The following is a 20,368-nucleotide window of genomic DNA, read 5'->3' as shown; positions in this document are numbered from 1 at the left end:
TAAGATTTTATTTATTTGAGAGGGAGAAACAGACTCCACGCTGAGCAGAGTGCCTGATACAGAGCTCGATCCCAGGACCCTGGGATCATGACCTGAGCTGAAAGCAGACACTTAACCCGCTGAGCCACCTGGGCACCCCGTGTGCAGTTTTTCTTTTTGATTGTTTAGTTTTCCCATGGATGGCCTGGCTCTTCCAAGGTCCCAGATCTCCACTTCCTGCAAGCTCAGGGCCCTGTTTCCTTTTCTCCCAGGTCTGTTATGACCTTGGGTCCCAGCCTCCAGGGTAATGCTCTTTAATAGGAATATAATATGAACCATATATATATAATTTAAAGTTTTTTAGGAGCCACCTTGAAAAACTAAAAAGAGGAAGATGAAATTCATTTTAATCACATATTTCACCCACTGTATCCAAAATATTATCATTTCAACATGTAATAATATAAAAACATACTAAAGTTACTCTTTTTTTTTTTTTTTTTGGTACTAAGTCTTCCAAAATCAGTGTGCAGGTTAGACTTATGGCATGTCTCAGTTTGGGCCGGTCATGTGTCAAGTGCTTCACAGGCCCGTATGGCTAGTTGCCACCGTGTTGGACAACAGGCTCAGTATCTGAGTCTGACTTTCCCCTCTGGCCGACTTGAGCCAATGCCTTGCAGTTGCCTTTGTGTTTTCGCATTGTTGCTGGCACATGGGGTTTTGCCTGTCTCCTGAGCTCGGCTGTGTATTAAAAATTATCTTTTGTCATATTTCTCTGTGTTTATAGCTGGAGAAAGAGGTCAGTTCTGTCCACCACGTTGCCGGAATTCCTTTCATTTATTCCTTACAACAACCTTATGATGGAGGTACTTTTATGCCCAGTTTACAGATGAGGAAACTGGGGCTCGTGGAGCTTAAGTGACTTGCCCAAGTTCACATGGCTGTTAAGTGGCAGAGAACAGACCCAAACACAGGTCTGTTTGAATTCCAAGTCCACGCTCCATCCATCACGCCGTATTGCCATCTCATAATTTTGATTCCTCCTCATTCATTTTCAGGAATTAGACAGCACCAAGAGCTTTTCCTCCCTGACTCCTTACACGGCCTTGCTTGTCTGGAGAGTAGCTCTTGGCCAAGACCTGGCAGTGGAGAGCCATGGACCAGTACAGCCTCGGGGATGAGGGTGCCCTCCCTCCAGAGATGCATCTCCCTTCATTTTCCGAGAGCCAGGGACTCAATTGCAGCGACACCCTCAACCGGGATCTGGGTCCCAGCACACGAGACCTGCTCTACGCTGGCCTGAGTGGTTTGGACCTAGACCCCAGCCTCCCAACGCCCGACATGGCCAGCGAGGCACTGGAGGACAACTTAGACACACTGTCCCTGTACTCAGGGAAGGACAGTGACTCCGTGAAGCTGCTGGAGGAGTACGTAGACCCGGAATCCCAGGCTTCCTTACAAGGTGAGGCTGTCCACCTGGGTCCGAGGGCCCAGAGGGCTGTGTGAAGCTCCTGTGGCCGGCTTGGGGATTGGATAGGAAAATTTTTATCTTCCACAGGTGAATAGGGAACAGGGGACACTTTCTTTTTTAACTTGGGAATTGTTTCCAACTTCCTAGTCAAGGAAACAGAACACTGGTCCTAAGGAATAATGTTGAGAAACTGGGCCATTTGTGGATGTCCTGATCTTGTGTGTGGTGTGGGCAGACCTTTGAGTTCACAGGAGATTTTCCTACTGATTACATCTCAGAGGCCCTTTTCATGTTTGCAGAGTGACCTGGGATCCTGTCTGTCACTTGGTTGGCTAACTTTCCCCAGCCTCGCTGTCTTTATCCGTGAAGTGGGGGGATGAGAGTGCTCACTCTGCTTCCCCCCAGAGTAACAGCAGTAAGAAGCAAGAGAAGAAAGGAATGTAAAAGCATCGCATGGACTGCAGAGCACAGGACAGATAGTGCTTATTTCCATCAGAATCGGTGGGGTTCATCCCAGACCGTCCATCAATTCAGTTCTAAGTCTCTCTCTCCAACAGTGGAGGAGCAAAAGGAGGACTGATGGGATAGTTAAAGGCCTTGGTGCAATTTTCATTTGGTTTGCTTTCAGGCTTCCCCTACAAGATAAATCCCGATTTTTAAAATTGTTTAAAAGATTTATTTATTTATTTGAGGGGGGGAGGGGCAGAGGGAGAGAGAGAATCTCAAGCAGACTCCCCACTGGGGCACAGAGCCCAACTCAGGGCTCAATTTCAGGACCCCAAGATCATGACCCGAGTGCAAATCAAGAGTTGGACGCTCAACCGACTGAGCCACCCAGGCGCCCCAAATTCAATTTTTGCTAACTCTTTTCATGGATAAGTTGTTTAGTTGGGTTAACTGAGCTAGAGCTCTTTGATAGTTATGTTCACACCACCTGCACGGAAGGCCACGTCCACGATGGCTCTGCAGAGCAGGTGTTAATGTCAGTTGGGATAAGCAGCTCAGGAAATGTCCTGAAGACTTGCTACAATGAGAAACTCCTGAAGCCCCCTCTCCATACAAGATGCAGTAGACAAGGGCTCAGCCTTGTTACCGTGTTGGAACGATGGCTGATATGAAATCTTAGAATCGTGGGACATGTGCAGTGTTGTAGGCATGGGGCCAGGCCTGTGGGAGGTACAAGAATTAGAGTCCTCAACCCCGGCCACAGAAACCACCTGAAGAATGCTGGTAGTGCAAATATGTGCGCATTTTGCTGGGCAAAGAAACTGTAGCTTTTGCCAGGTTTTCATGGGGGTCTGTGTCCCTCCCTGCAAAATGTGTTACAGTTCAGCTTTCCCTGGTGTGTTTTAAACTTGAATTCTTTTTTTACCTTATAAAGAGTCCACTGTACGTTATCAAGTTCTAACTCCTTATACTTCTCCGACTTAAGTTCAGGTTGATATAAATGCATACACTTGTATTCATTTTAATTAGGAAAGTAATACACGGTTATTAAAGAAAACTTAGCAAACAGAGAAAAGTCACATTAGGAAAACTCCCCAGCCTGACTCCTGCACGTAGATTTTGGAAAACACGAGTTAAGACACTCAGAAAAACAGGTGCATTAAGTGTGTGATGTGGTTTGAGGTTTTTCAAATGAGCATATTTGCTTTCTTATGTGAGGTATTCCCTTGTCATCATAAACTACTCCATCCTCCATCATGCTGTTTGACCATATTCCTGCTCGTTAGAGTGTTCGTGTTTCTGTGAACAACTTTTTACATGTCGAGCTTCCTTTCAGATGAGTTCTTTGAACGTATGCCTCCAAGTAGGTTTGCCTGGGGCGCCTGGGTGGCTCAGTCGTTAAGCGTCTGCCTTCGGCTCAGGTCATGATCCCAGGGTCCTGGGATCGAGCCCCGCATCGGACTCCCTGCTCCGCGGGAAGTCTGCTTCTCCCTCTCCCACTCCCCCTGCTTGTGTTCCCTCTCTCGCTGACTCTCTCTCTGTCAAATAAATAAATAAAATCTTAAGGAAAAAAAAAAACAAAACAAGTAGGTTTGCCTGTCAGAGAACGTACACCGTTTTATAACACTCTCCTAACACTGCGTTCTGTGAAGATCCGGCAGCTTCCTTGGCCGGTGACCCTGCCTGATTTTCAGTGTCCTTGCCAATTTTTTGGAACAACGTTTTGTTTTCCGGTTTAATAGTTGCTTTAATGAGCATTTTTAAAGTAGCTTAGCAGGACTGAGGACTTCTCCGACAGGAGTCCTCTTATTCCGCATTTAAACTGTTGGGGTCAGTCGATCACTTGTCACAGTAATTTCGTACATGAAGAGGAGAGCAGGCACATTGAGAGACAGACGGCCCACGGCCGGACAGAGTTGGGAGACTCCAGTCCAGGCTCCTTCCTGCAGTGTCTCTCACGCTGCACCTGCTGTGCTCACTCCTGCCTCCCCCCCGCCCCCCCGCAGCGCCCAAGAGAAGTGGCAGTTTCTAAACTTGCCATCTCATGAGGTGGTCCCAACCATCTTGAAGACCAATCTAAAGAGCAGGAATATTTCCACAGTTGGTCTGTCCACCAGACGATTGTGGAGTGACCACGAGTGCCCGGAGGGAATTCCAGGCGCTGGGGACAGCAGGAGCCCGCAGCGTCCTTGCATCCATGGGCCCTATGTGTCCAGTGATTTGAAATCTGCTTCTCTTTAGTCGGATGAAACCAAACCTAATCTCTGTCCCTTGGAGCAAGACAGAAGCAGGCGGTATTCTCCCCACACACTGGCCCTTGAGATGCTTGACGACCCCGCTCCTCTCCCGCCTGAGCATTCCCTGTCCCTTCCCTGGGTCCCCAGGTGAATGGTTTGTAACATACCTTTTATCACTTTACCCCAAGGGATACAGAAAACACGGAAACACATTCAAATACACGAGAAGAGGAAAGTAGAAGTGGCCCATAATCCTCCCAGTCTATGCCATTTTCTCAGCTTGTTTTCTATTCAAATTGTTTTGTCTTTTTTTGTTTTGTAACAGATTGTTGTTTTCTCACTGAGTAGCGTGGCGTGAATATCCGTTCATGTCGTCAGATATTTTCCCACGGTTTTATCTTAAATGCTGTGCCCTAGACCACTGAAAGCGTCCTGTGGTCCCCTGCGTGCCCTTTTGTCAGATGCTAGGTTGTTTCTAACAGGAAACACAGTGCTACTGTTAACTGCTTTACCAGCTACCTCTTTGTACAAATCTATATTTATTCCTTTAACAACCCAGAAGTGGAGTTGGCTGCAAGGAAGGATTTGTACTTTGCTAAGGTCTTGGATTCTATTTTTCTGGCTTGGCCTTCTGAGAGCACCATGGATGGTCTAACCATAAAGCCTGGCCCACAGTGGTCACCTTGTCCCAGACCGTCCCTCCAAGGGCCATCCCAGGGGGCTGGCCTGACTGGGGTCCCTTCTCCCCCTCCCCCTTTGTGCGCAAAGCTGCTGGAGTTGGAGGGCGTGGACCTGGCCCCTCTGCCCCAGCGGGCTGTAGCCCTGAGACCCGCTGAGTGCTTCGGCCGTGCCCTCTGATGTCCCCACATGGCCCTAACCTGTGCTCTCTCCCTCTGTTTAGACCTGGGGCTCGGCGCCCTCAAGGTACCTAAGGAGGCTGACGAAGGAGGCAGGGCCACCTGTGGGAGTGCCAGGAAAGGAAAGCGGCAGCATGCTTCCCCCCAGAACCCACTTCTGGACTGCAGCCTCTGTGGGAAGGTGTTCAGCAGCGCCAGCTCCCTTAGCAAGCACTACCTGACACACAGCCAGGAGAGGAAGCACGTCTGCAAGATCTGCAGCAAGGCCTTCAAGCGCCAGGACCACCTGTATGTAGGAGTGTGGTTAGGGGGCTGGTGGGGAATGGGCGCGCTGCTCCTGGATCTCCCTCACACCCCTGCCAGGCCACCAGGCCCGCCCTCGGCAGGGGTCCCCTCCTCCCCAGATGGCTGTGAGCTGTGCGCGGAAGCCCCCTCCGTTCTTCTCACAGTGCCAGCCCTCCGAGCCGTGGGGCTCGCTCTGCCGGGGACAGGTCCCCTCTGCCCGGCCCCCACGTTCACACCAGGGAGGAAACCGCTGCTTCGATTGCAGGCAGGACCCTTGAGGGTTTCAAGACACACAAGGGCTCACTCCCAAGGCAATTTTGTCATGCAGGGAATTGGGCTAACTTTATAGAGAAATGTTCGGAGTCCCCGGCAGGTGTCCGAGGAGGACAGATCTGCATCTCATGAGGAGTGTGTGTGGGAATAACTCAGGGGGCCTGAGAAATTCTGAAATGCCTGGCATTGGAGCATTAACGTATTTTTTAAACTCCTTTTTTTAAAAACAAAACAAAACTCTTGATTTAAAAAAATAAAGCCTATTGTAAGAGTTAGGAGCCAGAATTCCCTTTGTTCTCAGTATCTTGGAAATGATGAGCTTTTCTTGCTAGTGAGGCTGGAAAGGCAGACTTTTTTTCAAACCCAGACACTTGCCAGTGGGAGATGGCAAGACCTTGCATTTTTATGATGCTCCTAACTAGAAACTGGGTCTCCCGACTCGTCCTCTGCAGCTCCCCTCAGAAGGGCTTTGGGGGGAGGGCTGTATTAGACTGGCCAGGGTAGGACTGTTGGGAACCTTAGAGCGGGATTTACTCATTTGTTTATGCCTACGATATGTTAACATAGCTGGAAGTATGATGTAAGCGTAGTACATATTCGTATTCGTTTATAATTGCAGAAATTACAGGAGGCACATTTGGCTGTTTGCTAGAAAGTTTTTACTGATGGGGCATCTGTAAATTTTTTTTCCCCAGGGGTAGGTTCCAGGTAGGTGTGTCCTTAGAGGAGTGCTATGGGAAGGCAAAGACTCTTTGGCTAAGGGAAGGGTCGTGCTCCATCCAGTAAGTATCTCCTCGAGTGTATCCTGCAGAACGTTGGTCCTCAGGGATGCTAAAAAGGGCTATTTGAATAGATGGTTCTGCGGGCAAGTAAGTTTGAGAGACATGGGAGGTGAGAGAGACGTCTGTGTCCTGTGTGGCTCTTAAATTTGCTACTCTGAACCTCCAAGGAGCAAAGAGTGTTTTTTTCAAAACTTCCTTGCCAGCTGAGCCCATGTCCTCAGGGAGCAACTCTGGAGGACTGGTGTTCCTTGGGAACTCACTTTGGGGAACGCCAGTCTGCCTTTCTTTGATTTTTTTCCCCCCTCCAATAAGGGGTTTGCTGAAAGGTTGGGGAGAGGAGAACCCTTTGTGTTGCCCTGGCCATCGGAGGGGCCGCTTGGGTCTTTGCTCATGGGGGGGCGAGTGTAGCTTCTGACTGGTGACATGGAGGCACCACTGCCCCTTGGGGACCCACTTGGGGTCCCGCGGCGAGCAGCGGCCCAGGTACCTGCTGACTTGCTCCTCCCGTGTGGCTCCAGGACCGGGCACATGCTCACCCACCAGAAGACCAAGCCGTTCGTGTGCATCGAACAGGGCTGCAGCAAGAGCTACTGCGACTACCGCTCCCTGCGCCGCCACTACGAGGTGCAGCACGGCCTGTGCATCCTGAAGGAGGCCCCCCCGGACGAGGAGGCCTGCGGGGACTCCCCTCACGCTCACGAGGCGGCCGGCCAGCCCACAGCCGCTGGCCCGCGATCCCTGGCGCCCCCGGAAGCCAGGTCCCCGGGCTCCCTCTTGCCCAACCGAGACCTCCTGCGCTGCATCGTGAGCAGCATCGTCCACCAGAAGATTCCTTCCCCCGTCCCAGCAGCCACAGGGCCCTCAGACGGCGGGGAGGGGAGGAACGCGGCCTGTCCCTGCGCACCCTCTTCCGGGCCCTCCTCCTGCACCCCGGCAGGCATCCCGGCGGCCCCCAGAAACCTGGGCACGGACGTTCCCGAGGAGCCTCGTCCCCCCAGGAAGGAGCCTGCCGCTGCCATGTTCACGGCCGTCCACTCGAGAGCTGTGGAGAACGGCAGCACCGACTCAGCCGAGTCCGAGCCCCCTGTGCTCCCGCTGCCGCCCACCCTGGAGGGCTGGCCTGAGGGTGGCCCCCTGCCTGCCTGCCTGCCTCTGTTCCGAGGCCAGACAGTGCCTGCCAGTTCCCAGCCAGCCAGCCACAACTTCCAGTGGCTCCGGAACCTGCCCAGCTGCCCCAAGAGCAAAGGGAACAACATGTTCATGGTCCACAAGGCCCCGTCAGTGCCGTCCCAGGAGGGCTGCGAGTCAGGCCCGGGGCCCAGCAGCACGTCCCCCGCAGGAGAGCCCCCGCCCAGCTCGGGTACCACCAGTCTGGAGGACACGTTGCCCTTCCCTGCCACGCTCCTGAAGGCACCTGGGGAGGCCTCCGGTGACTCCCGATATGCCGGCGGGGAAGACGACTCCTGGGTTTCCAAGAAAAGCAAGTTTGACTGCGACTCTTTCTCATGGCAAAACCCTGGGGAGCCGGGCCTCCAGGATGCCCAAAAGCCGAGCGGGCTCCCGTCGGATGCCACGCCGCTCTTCCGGCAGCTCTTCCTGAAGTCCCAGGAGTCTCTGGTGAGCCATGAGCAGATGCAGGTGTTCCAAATGATCGCCAAGTCCCAGCGGATCTTCTCCCAGCTCCCCGGGCCTGAGGGCAAGCAGGCCGCCCTGAAGCCACTGCCGGGGCCATGGCCACAGCAGCCCCCGCCGCCGGCACCCCCTGTCGACTCGCTCCATGCTGGCCCCAGAAACCTGGAGCCAGAGGGGTCCCCAGCCCGCAGGAGGAAAATCACGCCCGCTTTCCCCCGGGAGGCCTCCCCAGCCAGCACCAGACGGGACTCGAAGGGAGGACCCAAAGTGGCCACCGCTCCGCCGTCCCTCACGGCCTCATCGTTGGACCCTCCCGGCAATCCAGACATCTCCTCTCTGGCCAAGCAGCTGAGATCCACAAAAGGGACCTTGGACCTGGGGGACATCTTCTCCCCCGGGGGCCCACGGCAGACCCAGTTAGGTGGGGAGGAGCCCCTCGGAGCCCAGCTCCCAGGGAAGCAGGCCCAGGCAGAGAATGACACAGCATTGGGGGCCACAAAAGGTGAAAAGAGCCAGGCCTGCGCCCGGGGCGGAGGCTACAGGCTCTTCTCAGGCAACCTCAGGTCCCAGCGCTTCTCGGGCTTCCGGAAGGAGAAGGTGAAAATGGATATGTGCTGCACGGCCTCCCCAAGCCAGGTAGCCATGGCCTCCTTCTCGTCGGCCGGGCCTCCGGCAGAGCCTCCCCAGGACTCCAAGTCCAAGCTGACCATATTCAACAGAATCCAGGTACCTGGGCTCTCCCTCACGAGACCCGACACCTGCTGGTGCTCTGGGCCGGAGTCTCATTCGTGACTTGCTCCTGCCTTTATTGGTTGGGCAGGCATTGTGTTTCATCTTAGGGGCTCCTCTGGGACAGGTTTAGATAGGCCGGAAGGAAGGTTCGTAGAGATTGTGGTTCCTCCTGTCACCCCCACCCCCCGAAAGAGCTGAGAATGAGGTCTTTAGAGTTGTCAGAGACGTTTTCTCCCCGAAGCTTTTCCAGCTTGCTTGCTTTTTGCCTTTCACTTCCTTTTGGATTGGCCTCCTTAAATTCTTCAGAGGATATAAAGGTAGAGATCTCGCCTCGGAAATATTTCTGCGTGTGATGCTGTCTCTCACCTGGTGGGAGTCACGGTCCCTTCGCCGGCCGGCACCTGCCGAGTGGTAGTAGCTCAGTCCTTGCGGTTGGCACCGGGTCTGGGCGCTCTTCCTTACCACGGCCCGAGGTCCAGCATCCTTCCCCTCACCCCACAGCTGCCTCTTTTTTTTTCTTAACAGCACGTATCATTTAATTCACCATTTTAAAGTGTACCCTCCAGTGGCGTTCAGTATATTCACAAGGTTGTGCATCTGTTACCACTCTTTGCCAGAACATTTTCATCACCCCAAAAAAGAAGTCCCACACCCTTAGTTGTCGGCCCCAATCTCTCCAGCCCTCCCGGCCCCCGGCAACCATGAATCTACCTTCTGTGTCGATGGATTTGCCCTTTCTGGACATTCCATATAACTGAAATCATACACCACGTGGCGTTCTGTAGTCTGGCTTCTTACACTTAGTGTGGTGTTTTCAAGGTTTGTCCACATTGTGGCGCCTGTCAGTGCTTTGTTCCTTTTTATGGCTGAGCAATGTTCCACTGTATGGTAGTGTCACATTTTGTTAATCTGTTCATCAGTTGATGGGCATTTGAGTTGTTCTTACTTCTCAGCCAGTGTGAATAGTACTGCTGTGAATGTTCGTGTACAAGGTTCTGTGTGGACATAGGTTTCCATTTCTCTTGGGAAATACCGGAGTGGGGCATTCCTGGGTCATATGGCAACTCTATGTTTAACCATCTGAGGGACTGTGAGACTTTTCCAAAGCAGCCACACCATTTAACGTCCCCACCCACAATACAGGAGGGCTCCAGCTTCTCCAAATCCTCACCAACACTGCTTGCTCTCTAGGCTTGTTATCCCAGCCACCTTCATGGGTGTGATGTGGTATCACATCGCTGTGCTTTGATTTGCATTACATCACCGTGCTTTGATTTGCATTGCCCTGGTGGCTGATGGTGCTGAGCATCTTTTCATGTGCTTAGTGGTCATTTGTAAATCCTCTTGAGTTAAGTGCCTTTCAGGTCCTTTGCCCGTTTTTAAATTGGCTGATTGGACTTTTTATTACTGAGCTGTATAGGAGTTCTTTATGTATTATGAATACAACTCCCTTGTCAGGTATGTGACTTGTAGTGATTTTCTCCCATTCCGGGGGTCATCTTCTCACTTTCTTGATGGTGTCCTTTAAAGCACAGCAGTTCTGAGTTTTAATGAAGTCAAATTTGTCAGTTCTGTCTTTTCGTTTCAGTGTCATCCAAGGCCCCAGTGCCTCCTCCAAGGTCACGAAGAATTACACCTATGCTTTCTTCTCAGAGTCTTACAGTTGTAGCTCTTGCATGCCTCCTTTCCAATATGTTGGCTCAGATGTATTTTCATCTTCAGGGTGGAAATATCTACCGGCTCCCCCATCCGCTGAAGGAGGAGAACGTGGCAGGTGGATGGTAAGTTCAGAAGCCATACCCTGCCCAGCCCGGGGACGCTCAGCCCCTCTGATTCCTCTGGTGGCTTTCATGTGCTGGGCCTGGGTCACCGAGTTCTGGATGCTTCAGTCCTGAAGAGGTATGCACCCGGCCATGAAGAATTGGGGTATTCTCTCTCCACTTCTTAGGGTTCATCAAGAGTTGTCAGTGGATCAGACTTAAAAACAAACAAACAAAAACAAAGAGAAATTAGTGATGGGGACAAAGTTCCATTCTCCCGTTCTTCCCTCCTGCCATGTTTCCCCACAGTAACCAGCAAAATGGGGGCCCTGCAGACTGGGCAGAGCCAAGGAGCACTTATGTCTGCAAGAATTGCAGCCAGATGTTTTATACAGAGAAAGGGCTGAGCAGTCACATGTGTTTCCACAGTGACCAGTGGCCGTCACCTCGAGGGAAGCAGGAGCAGCAGGTGAAGGGGCGCGTGCAGTCGGCTCTGTGCTTGCAGGGTTTCTGGCAGGCTTTCAGGGATTAGGTGACGGGATGTCATTTAACTCAGGACGGAGATGTCCCGCTGGGGGAAGTGTGGGCAAGGGGCCAGGAGTCAGGGCTATGCTGCTCCCGGGGGTGGGGGCGGGGGGCCGGCACTGCAGGCTGGAGCAGCTCTTCCCCTCTGGCCCGCCCGTTAGTCTTAAAAAGCCATCGATTCTCTGCATTTAGGTGTTTGGCACGGAGTTTTGCAAGCCATTGAGACAGGTGTTGAGGCCAGAGGGGGACGGGCAGAGTCCCCCAGGAGCTAAGAAGTCCTTGGACAACCCGGCTGCAGCCTCTTTGGGGATCCCTGTGCCTGTAGTTCCAGGGAACCGACCCGCTGGGAGCTCCGCCAAGGTGGGTGCGGGTCAGGCTGCTTCCTTCCTGCTGCTTCCCCCACCTGCTGGCGGAAGCTGCGGGGGGCGGGGGGAGCCCAGACCAAACGTCAGAAAAATAGCTGAGTCTCGGGGAGCGCGCTCATTCAGTCGTTAACATGCTCGGAGCGTCCTCGGCGCCTGTCTGTGGTGGCGGCGCTGCGGACCCTGGTGACTGCGCCCCCGCGCCTGCCGGTCCAGTGGTCAGTAGACCTGTCCCCAGACAGTGGTGCCCCAGTGTGCGCCGGGCTGTGAGGGGGAGCAGAGAGAGCTGAGGGCATTCTGAGGGGCACCAGGGACTTCGCCTGAAGAGATCAGGGGTGTCTTCCTGGAGGAGACGGTGTGGGAGCTGAGACCTGGAGGAGAGGAGGAGAGACTGGCAGAGAGGAGGGGCGATTGCATGGAGGTGAGAGAGTTGCAAGTTCAAGTGACCAGTCCCTTCAGGCCGTACCAGAGGATCTCGCTGGACAAGCCTGTGCTGGACTCGGGGACGAGGTGCATGGATGCCTTCGCTCGTCTCAGGACCTGTCGCTGGTTCTCCTTCGGTCGTGCTGTGGCGGTGTCTGGCCCCCACTCTCTCGGGACCAGGCAGTTTAACAGCTGAAACTGGCCTCACCTGTTCCCACCTTTCCCTGAGTCAAGGCCTCTCCTTGAGGGCACGGGTGCATGGGAGGGCTCCAGCGGTTTACTTAGGATCTGGGGTCCAGCTCGGGCACGGGGGCCCTGCTCAGCTCCCTCTTCTGAGGGCCCCAGGCATGGATGTGCCGGGTTGCAGTCGTGTGTCCCTCTGTCTCCGGAGTCCGTCCTCTTTTCCCACTCTCCTGCTATCCTGAAGACTGAGCTGTGTGGTGGGTGGCCTCAGGTGATCCCCTGAGTCCTGAACTCTTTTCTTTCCCAGGGACAAGAGAAAGACGGGGAAGAGAGAGATAGCAAGGAGAGCAGCCAGCATAGGAAGCGGAAGAAGCGCCCCCAGCCCAAGGCATTGCTCGCCCCTCCTCCACCCTCTTCATCTGGGGAGCCGGGCCTGGGAGGATGCCACCAGAGCTGTCTGCGGTCTCCAGTGTTCCTCGTGGACCGCCTCCTCAAGGGATTGTTCCAGTGCTCTCCTTATACGCCGCCCCCGATGCTCAGCCCCATCCGGGAGGGCTCGGGACTGTACTTCAACACGCTCTGTTCCACCTCTGCTCATGCCGGTCCCGACAGACTCATCAGCAACATGCTCGGTGAGTGACGCTGGGCATCATTATGGTCTCTGCTCCGCGTGTGGCAGGCCTGCTGGGGGCCAGATCCACTCTCTCCTGCCGCACGGGGGCCAGACAGGCTCTCTGGCCCGTGGCTGTGCCTGGGGTGTGAGTCCTGCTGCTGTTGGGAGGTATCCCAGCACCCTCTGGGACCGGCAGCCGGCCAGGTGCTTGGAGTTTTACAGCCAGAAAGAAAATGCAGAGACCGTCCAGCCTGCCCACCCTTCTGCCTGCCTTTTGAGTAATTTTTAACAGTTTCGCCGGAATAGAATTCATAAACCACATGAATCACCCATTTAAAGTACACGGTATTTCTTTAGTATATTCACAGGGTTGCGCGCCCATCACACCATCTAATTTTAGGCCTTTTTTTTTTTTTTTTAAAGATTTTATTGATTTATTTGACAGAGAGAGACAGAGCGTGAGAGGGAACACAAGCAGGGGGAGTGGGAGAGGGAGAAGCAGGCTTCCCGCCAAGCAGGGAGCCCGATGCGGGACTCGATCCCAGGACCCTGGGATCACGACCTGAGCCGAAGGCAGACGCTTAACGACCGAGCCACCCAGGCGCCCCTAATTTTAGGCCATTTTTGTCACCCCCGGAGGAAGCACCGTATCCATGCAGTTACGCACACCCCATTGCCCCCATCTCCCCAGCCCTGAGCAACCGCTAATCTGCTTTTTCTTTTTTCTTTTTTTTTTTTAAGATTTTATTTATTTATTTGCGAGAGAGAGGATGAGAGACAGAGAGCACGAGAGGGAAGAGGGCAGAGGGAGAAGCAGACCCCCCGCTGAGCAGGGAGCCCGATGCGGGACTCGATCCCGGGACTCCAGGATCATGACCTGAGCCGAAGGCAGTCGCTCAACCAACTGAGCCACCCAGGCGCCCTAATCTGCTTTTTCTATGGATCTGCCCGTTCCTAGTCATTTTGTATAATTGGAATCCTACAGTGGGTGACGTTTTGTGTTTAGTTTATTCACTTAGCATCCATGTTCACCACGTGATAGTATATGCCACGGCTTCATGCCTCTTTATGGCCCAATAATATCTCATGGTCTGGACATAGCACATTTTATCTGTCCATGCATCAGTTGGTGAGCATTTGGGTCATTTCTGTCTTTTGGCTACTGTGAATAATGCTGCTCATGAACATCCGTGTACGGATTTTTGTTGGACATATGTTTTCATTTCTCTCGCGTATATTCCCAGGAGGGCAATTGCTGGGTCATAGGGTAGCTCTATGTTTAACCACTTAAAGAGCTACCGGACCATTTCCAAAGTGATGGACCCATTTTAAATTCCCACCGGTGTCGTATGAAAGTTTCAGCTTCTCCACATCCCTGTCAACACTTGTGATCTTTCTTCTCACATAACCATCCTAGTATGTGTACAGTGGTTTCAATCTGCATTTCCCTGATGGCTGTTGAGACTGAGCATCTTTCTGTGTACTTACTGTCCATTTGTAATCTTTTCAGATCCTTCTCCCATTTTTTTAATTGAGTTGTTATCTTTTTATTACTCAGTTGTAAAAGTTTCTTATATATTCTGGAATTAAGCCCTTTATCAGATACACGGTTTGCAAATTCTCTCCCGTTTGGGGCAGGGTCTTTTCATTTTATTTGTGGTCTTGTTTGCAGGACTAAAGTTTTTAATTTCGATGAAATCCAATTCATTTTTTGTCACTTGTGCTTTCGGTGTTGTATCTAAGGTTTTGCCTGGGCGGAAGTCATGAAGATGTACGTCTGTGTTTTCTTGTAAGAGTTGTATCATTTTAAGTCTTAAATTCATGTCTGATCCATTTTAACGTTTATATATTGTGTAGGGTGGGAGTCCAAATTCATTCTTTTGCATGTGGATATCCACTGTTCCCGCACCATTTATTGAAAATACTGTTCCTTTCCTTTTGAATTGGCCTGGCACCCTGTGGAAAGCCAATTGACCATAAATGATTTGAGATTTTTCTTCCTTTTTTTTTTTTAAGATTTTATTTATTTGACAGGGACACAGCAAGAAAGGGAACACAAGCAGGGGGAGTGGGAGAGGGACAAGCAGGATTCCCGCGGAGCAGGGAGCCCGATGCGGGGCTCGATCCCAGGACCCTGGGATCATGACCTGAGCCGAAGGCAGACGCTCAACGACTGAGCCACCCAGGCGCCCTTTCTTCTTTTTTAATACAGACGTTTACAGCTATAGATTTCTCTCAGGGCACCCCTTTAGCTGCATTTTACAAGTTTCAATATGTTATATTCTTATTTTCATTTATCTCAGAGTATGTTCTGATTTCTTTGTTCTTTTTTTTTTTTTTTTTTTTAAAGATTTTATTTATTTATTTGACAGAGAGAGACACAGCGAGAGCAGGAACACAAGCAGGGGGAGTGGGAGAGGGAGAAGCAGGCCTCCCGCCAGGCAGGGAGCCCGATGCAGGGCTCCGTCCCAGGACCCTGGGACCATGACCCAAGCCGAAGGCAGACGCTTAACGACGGAGCCATCCGGGCGCCCCTGTTCTTTCTTTTTTTTAAAGATTTTATTTATTTGAGAGAGAGTGAGCGAGCACGAGTGGGGGTGGGGAGGGGCAGAGGGAGAGGGAGAAGCAGTCTCACTGCTGAGCAGGGAGCCCGATTCGGGGTTCGATCCCACATCACTGAGATAATGACCTGAGCCGAAGGCAGACGCTTAACCAACTGACCCAGCTAGGTGCCCCTGATTTCTTTTTTGATACAGTGATTATTAAGGAGTGTGTCGTTTAATTTCCACATATTTGTGAATTTTCCAAATTGCCTTTTTTAAAATGATTTTTAATTTAATTCTATTTTAGCCAGAGAACATACTTTTTATTAGTTCCGTGCTTTTACATTTTTTGAAGCATATTTATGGGCTAGAATATGTTCTGTCCTGGAGAATGTTCCATGTGTAATTGAGAAGAATGTATTCTCCTGATGGTGGATGGACTATACTGTAGATATCTGCTATGTGTAGTTAGTTCAAGTATTATACTTCCTGTTGATCTTCTGCCTAGTTGTCCTATGCATTATTGAAAGTATTTAAATTTCCAAGTATTTTTTTTTTTAAGATTTATTTATTTGAGAGAGAGAGTGCGCACATGCATGCATGGAGGGGGCAGAAGGAGAGGGAGAGAGAGTCCCAAGCACACTCCACATCGAGCATGGAGGCCAACTCAGGGCTTGACTCCACAGCCCCAAGATCACCACCTGAGCCAAAACCAAGAGTCATTCGCTCAATGGACTGTGCCACCCAAGCGCCCCTCCAACTATTATTTCTTAATTGTTCATTTTATCCTTCTGTCATTTGTTGCTTTATGTATTTAGGGACTCTGTTTTAGGTGCATTATGTTTATATAATTGCCATATTTTCTTGATGGCTTGACCTTTTACCATTATGGTATGATATCATTTATCATTATTACAATAATTTTGTCATTTTCTTGAGTAATATTTTTTGTTTTAAAGCCTAATTTGCAGGGGCACCTGGGTGGCTCAGTCAGTTAAGCATCCAACTCTTGATTTCAGCTCAGGTCATGATCTCAGGGTCATGAGATCTCCTGGCGTTGGGCTCCACACTCAGATGTCTGCTGGAGATTCTCTCTCTCCCTCTCCCCCTCCTCCCACTCTCTTTCTCTCTCTCTCTCTAGAATAAATAAATCTTTTTAAAAAAATGGTCTAATTTGCCTGACATTAGTATAGCTATTTCATGTCTTTTATGGTTGTTGTTTGCTTGGTGTGGTTTTTCCTGTTCTTTTACCTTCACCCTGTTTGTGTCTTTGAAAATAAAGCAGGTCTCCTACAGGCAGCGTCAATTGGGTCATATTTTTTTATCCAGTCTGACAAACTGCCTTTTGATTGGTTTGTTTAAGCATTCTCTTTTAATGTTCCAGTGACACAGTTGCATTTGTATTTGCCATTTTGCTTTTTATTTTCTATATGTCTCATGGTATTTTCTCCTTCTGTTCCTCCTTTTCTGCTTTCTTTTGTATTAAGTGACTATTTTCTTGTACAACACATCCCTTCCTTTAATTTTTCACTTTCTCTTAGTCATTTCTTAGGAGTTGCTCTAGGACTTAAAACATACATCTTCATTTATCAGAGTGTACTCAGTTGTGTATTAACTTAATAAAATATAGGAACATTGCTATCTAATTCCGTTTCTTCTAATCTCTTTGCTGTTACTGTTACGTATATGTATATAACAATGTTATATATGTATGTAGATAGTAGAAACCCGGAAGTACACTGTCATAATTATTACTTTATATAATTTTATGTTATATGAAAAAAGAGAATAAAGGAAAACAGGCATTATTTATAGAGTTTGTTGTATTACCCTTCTCATTAACCATTACTGATAACTTCATTTATTCCTGTGGATTCAAGTTACTGTCTGGGCTATTATTTCTTTACTCTAATGCAACCCCTTTGTGCTATTATTGCCACATATAGTGTATTTCTATATTTTATAGGCCCGCAATACATACTGTTTTATACAATTGTTTTTTAAGTCAATAAGAGAAGAAATATATGATTATAATTTTATAACTACCCATATAGTTACCTTTACCAGCACCCTTTGTTTTTTTGTTTTGATTCCCATTACTGTCTCGTGTCATTTGCTTTCAGTCTAAAGAACTTTCTTAGTTGTCTGTTACCGGTATGGAGATATAATTTACATAAAACTTATCCCTTTAAAGCATGTAATACAGTGGGTTTTATTACATTCACAGAACTGGGCAACCATTGCTCCCATCAAGTTTCAGACATTGTCATCACCCCCAAAAGAAGCCCCACCCTCATTCGCAGCCACTCCTGTCCCTGTCCCCCAACCCCAGCCATAGGTAACCTCTAGTTTACTCTCTGTCTCTATAGATTTGGCTAATCTGTACATTCCATATACATGTATTCCTGCAATATGTGGTCTTTTGTGACTGTCTCCTAGCATGATGTTTTTAGGTTTCACCTATGTTGCAGGATGTGTCCATATTCCATTCCTTTTTATGACTGACTGATATTCCACCTTTACTTTTTCTTTTTTTTTTAAAGATTTATTTATTTTAAAGAGAGAGAGTGGGGGGAGGGGCAAAAGGAGAGGGAGAGAGAATCTCAAGCAGACTCCCCACTGAATATGGAGCCTGACGCGGGGCTCGATACCACGACCCTGAGATCATGACCTGAGCTGAAACCAAGAATCAGACACTCAACTGACTGAGCCACCCGGGTGCCTTTCCACCTTTACTATTTCTTATAAGACAGATCTAATAGCAACAAATCTCAATTTTTATTTATCTGAGAATGACTTTATTTCACAGGTTTTTTTTTAAGATTTTATTTATTTATTTATTTGAGAGAGAGCACATGAGAGGGGGGAGGGTCAGAGGGAGAAGCAGACTCCCTGCCGTGCAGGGAGCCCGATGCGGGACTTGATCCAGGGACTCCAGGATCACGACCTGAGCCGAAGGCAGTCGCTTAACCAACTGAGCCACCCGGGCGCCCTCACAGTTATTTTTGAAAAGTAATTTGCTGGATATGATTCCTGGTTGACAGTTTTTTACTTTCAACAACTTGAATATGTTATCCTTCTGCCTTGTGACCTCCATTGTTTCCGACAAGAAGTCAGCTGTTAATCTTACTGGGGCACTCTTGCATGAAACAAGTTGTTTTTCTCTTTTTACTTACAAGATCTTCATCTTTGCCTTTCAACATTTTGCCTGTGATGGATGTGCCTAGATGTAGAGCTCTTCATGTTTGTTCTCTTTGGAGTTTATAGAGTTTCCTGGATTATATCTTTTTTGTTTGTTTTACCAAATTTGGGAGGATTTCAGCTGTTGTATCAATGCCATGATACTTTACATGTTTTTTCGTCCCTTTCTTCTCTCTTTCTGGTACTCCCTTGATCTATCTTCAGATTTGCTGATCATTTCTCCTGCCAACTGAAATCTGCTGTTGAGCCTCATCTTGGTTATTGTGATATATATATTTTTTATTTGACAGAGAGAGACACAGCAAGAGAGGGAACACAAGCAGGGGGAGTGGGAGAGGGAGAAGCAGGCTTCCCGCTGAGCAGGGAGCCCGATGCGGGCCTCCATCCCAGGACCCTGGGATCATGACCTGAGCCGAAGGCAGACACATAACGACTTAGCCACCCAGGGGCCCCTATTGTGATTTTTTTGAAGATTTATTTCTTTTGTGGGGGGAGGGTCAGAGGGAGAGAGACAGTCTCAAGCAGACTCCCCACTGAGCACAGAGCCCCATGCAGGGCTCAATCTCATGACCTTGAGATCATGATCTGAGCTGAAATCAAGAGTCGGACTCTTAACTGACTGAGCCACCCAGGTGCCCTGGTTATTGTACTTTCTTTTAACCCCAGAATTTCCATTTGGTTCTTTTTAAAAATCTTCTGTCTCTTACTGGTATTCTGTCTTTGATGAGAAATCATCATACCTCCCTTTAATTCTTTAAGCATGGATACTACAGGGAGAGGGGGTCCATCTCCTTGGATGCACCTGCCTAGAGTAGGGCACTCCAGGTAGAGCTTCTGTTACATGGAGCTGGGGGTTGGGTGGCAGACAGATGCCACAGACTCTCACTGTTCTTACCAATATTTGGTCATTTTCTTAAATGATTATTTCCTTTTTTTTTAAGATTTTTTATTTATTTATTAGACAGAGATACAGCAAGAGAGGGAACACAAGCCGGGGGAGTGGGAGAGGGAGAAGCAGGCTTCCCGCTGAGCAGGGAGCCCGATGCAGGGCTCGATCCCAGGACCCTGGGATCATGACCCGAGCCGAAGGCAGACGCTTAACAACTGAGCCACCCAGGCATCCCTTAAATAGTATTTTCTAAAATGCTGTATGCCTTTAGGACAACTTCCAGAGACTTTAACTTTCTGTTTTTAAAAATAATTTTTATCAGTTAATTTGTTGTCTTGCTGAGTTCCTTATTCTGCTTTTTAGAAGTTCAATCCCTCCATGAAATCTTTTTTTTTTTTTAAAGATTTTATTTATTTATTTGAGAGAGAGAATGAGAGAGAGCACGTGAGAGGGGGGAGGGTCAGAGGGAGGAGCAGACTCCCTGCCGAGCAGGGAGCCCGATGCGGGACTCGATCCCGGGACCCCAGGATCATGACCTGAGCCGAAGGCAGTCACTTAACCAACTGAGCCACCCAGGCGCCCTCTTTTTTTTTTTTTTTTAATTGTGTGTTATCAGGGCACCTGGGTGGTACGGTCAGTTGAGTGACCACCTCTTGGTTTCAGCTCAGGTCATGATTTCAGGGTTGTGAGATCGGGCCCCACATGAGGCTCCATGCTCAGCACCAAGTCTGCTTAGGTTACTCTCTCTCCATCTCCCTCTGCCCCTCTCCCCTGCCTCTCTCTCTCAAATAAATCTTTTTTAATAAAATTGTGTTTTAGCATGATAAGTTAACATGAGTCCCCCTTAAATGAGTAAGTATGCAGTACATCATTGTTGATTACAGGTACCACATTGTACAGTGGAGCTCTAGAGCTTATTCATCTGGCTTAACTGACACTTTATGCTCATTAATTAGTAAATACACGGGGCGCCTGGGTGGCTCAGATGGTTAAGCATCTGTCTTCGGCTCAGGTCATGATCCCAGGGTCCTGGGATTGAGCCCCACGTCGGGCTCCTGGCTCAGCAGGGAGCCTGCTTCTCCCTCTCCCTCTGTCTCCCCTCCTGCTCATGCTCTCTCTCTCTGTGTCTCAAATGAATAAATAAAATCTTAAAAAAAAAAAAAAAAAAAATTAG

At 49.5% G+C, this 20,368-nt stretch overlaps 1 protein-coding gene across 1 annotated transcript in view; it reads left to right on the top strand.

The window, feature by feature from the left end:
* Nucleotides 1-1,134: 1,134 nt before the first annotated feature.
* The window catches only part of ZNF541 (zinc finger protein 541), a 33,765-nt gene continuing 14,531 nt past the window's right edge, over nt 1,135-20,368 (top strand). Inside the window, exons 1-7 of the mRNA XM_034986878.1 lie at nt 1,135-1,441; nt 5,036-5,279; nt 6,850-8,689; nt 10,418-10,476; nt 10,765-10,924; nt 11,173-11,340; nt 12,256-12,580. Coding sequence (XP_034842769.1) covers nt 1,135-1,441; nt 5,036-5,279; nt 6,850-8,689; nt 10,418-10,476; nt 10,765-10,924; nt 11,173-11,340; nt 12,256-12,580 — 3,103 coding nt within the window. The remainder of the gene's footprint in view (nt 1,442-5,035; nt 5,280-6,849; nt 8,690-10,417; nt 10,477-10,764; nt 10,925-11,172; nt 11,341-12,255; nt 12,581-20,368) is intronic.

Source organism: Mirounga leonina, unplaced genomic scaffold (assembly GCF_011800145.1).
Source record: "Mirounga leonina isolate KUSES-001 unplaced genomic scaffold, KU_Mleo_1.0 Mir_376, whole genome shotgun sequence".
Classification (NCBI taxonomy): Eukaryota; Metazoa; Chordata; class Mammalia; order Carnivora; family Phocidae; genus Mirounga; species Mirounga leonina.
Note: the sequence above shows the minus strand (reverse complement) of the source record. Positions and strands in the feature narration are given on the sequence as shown.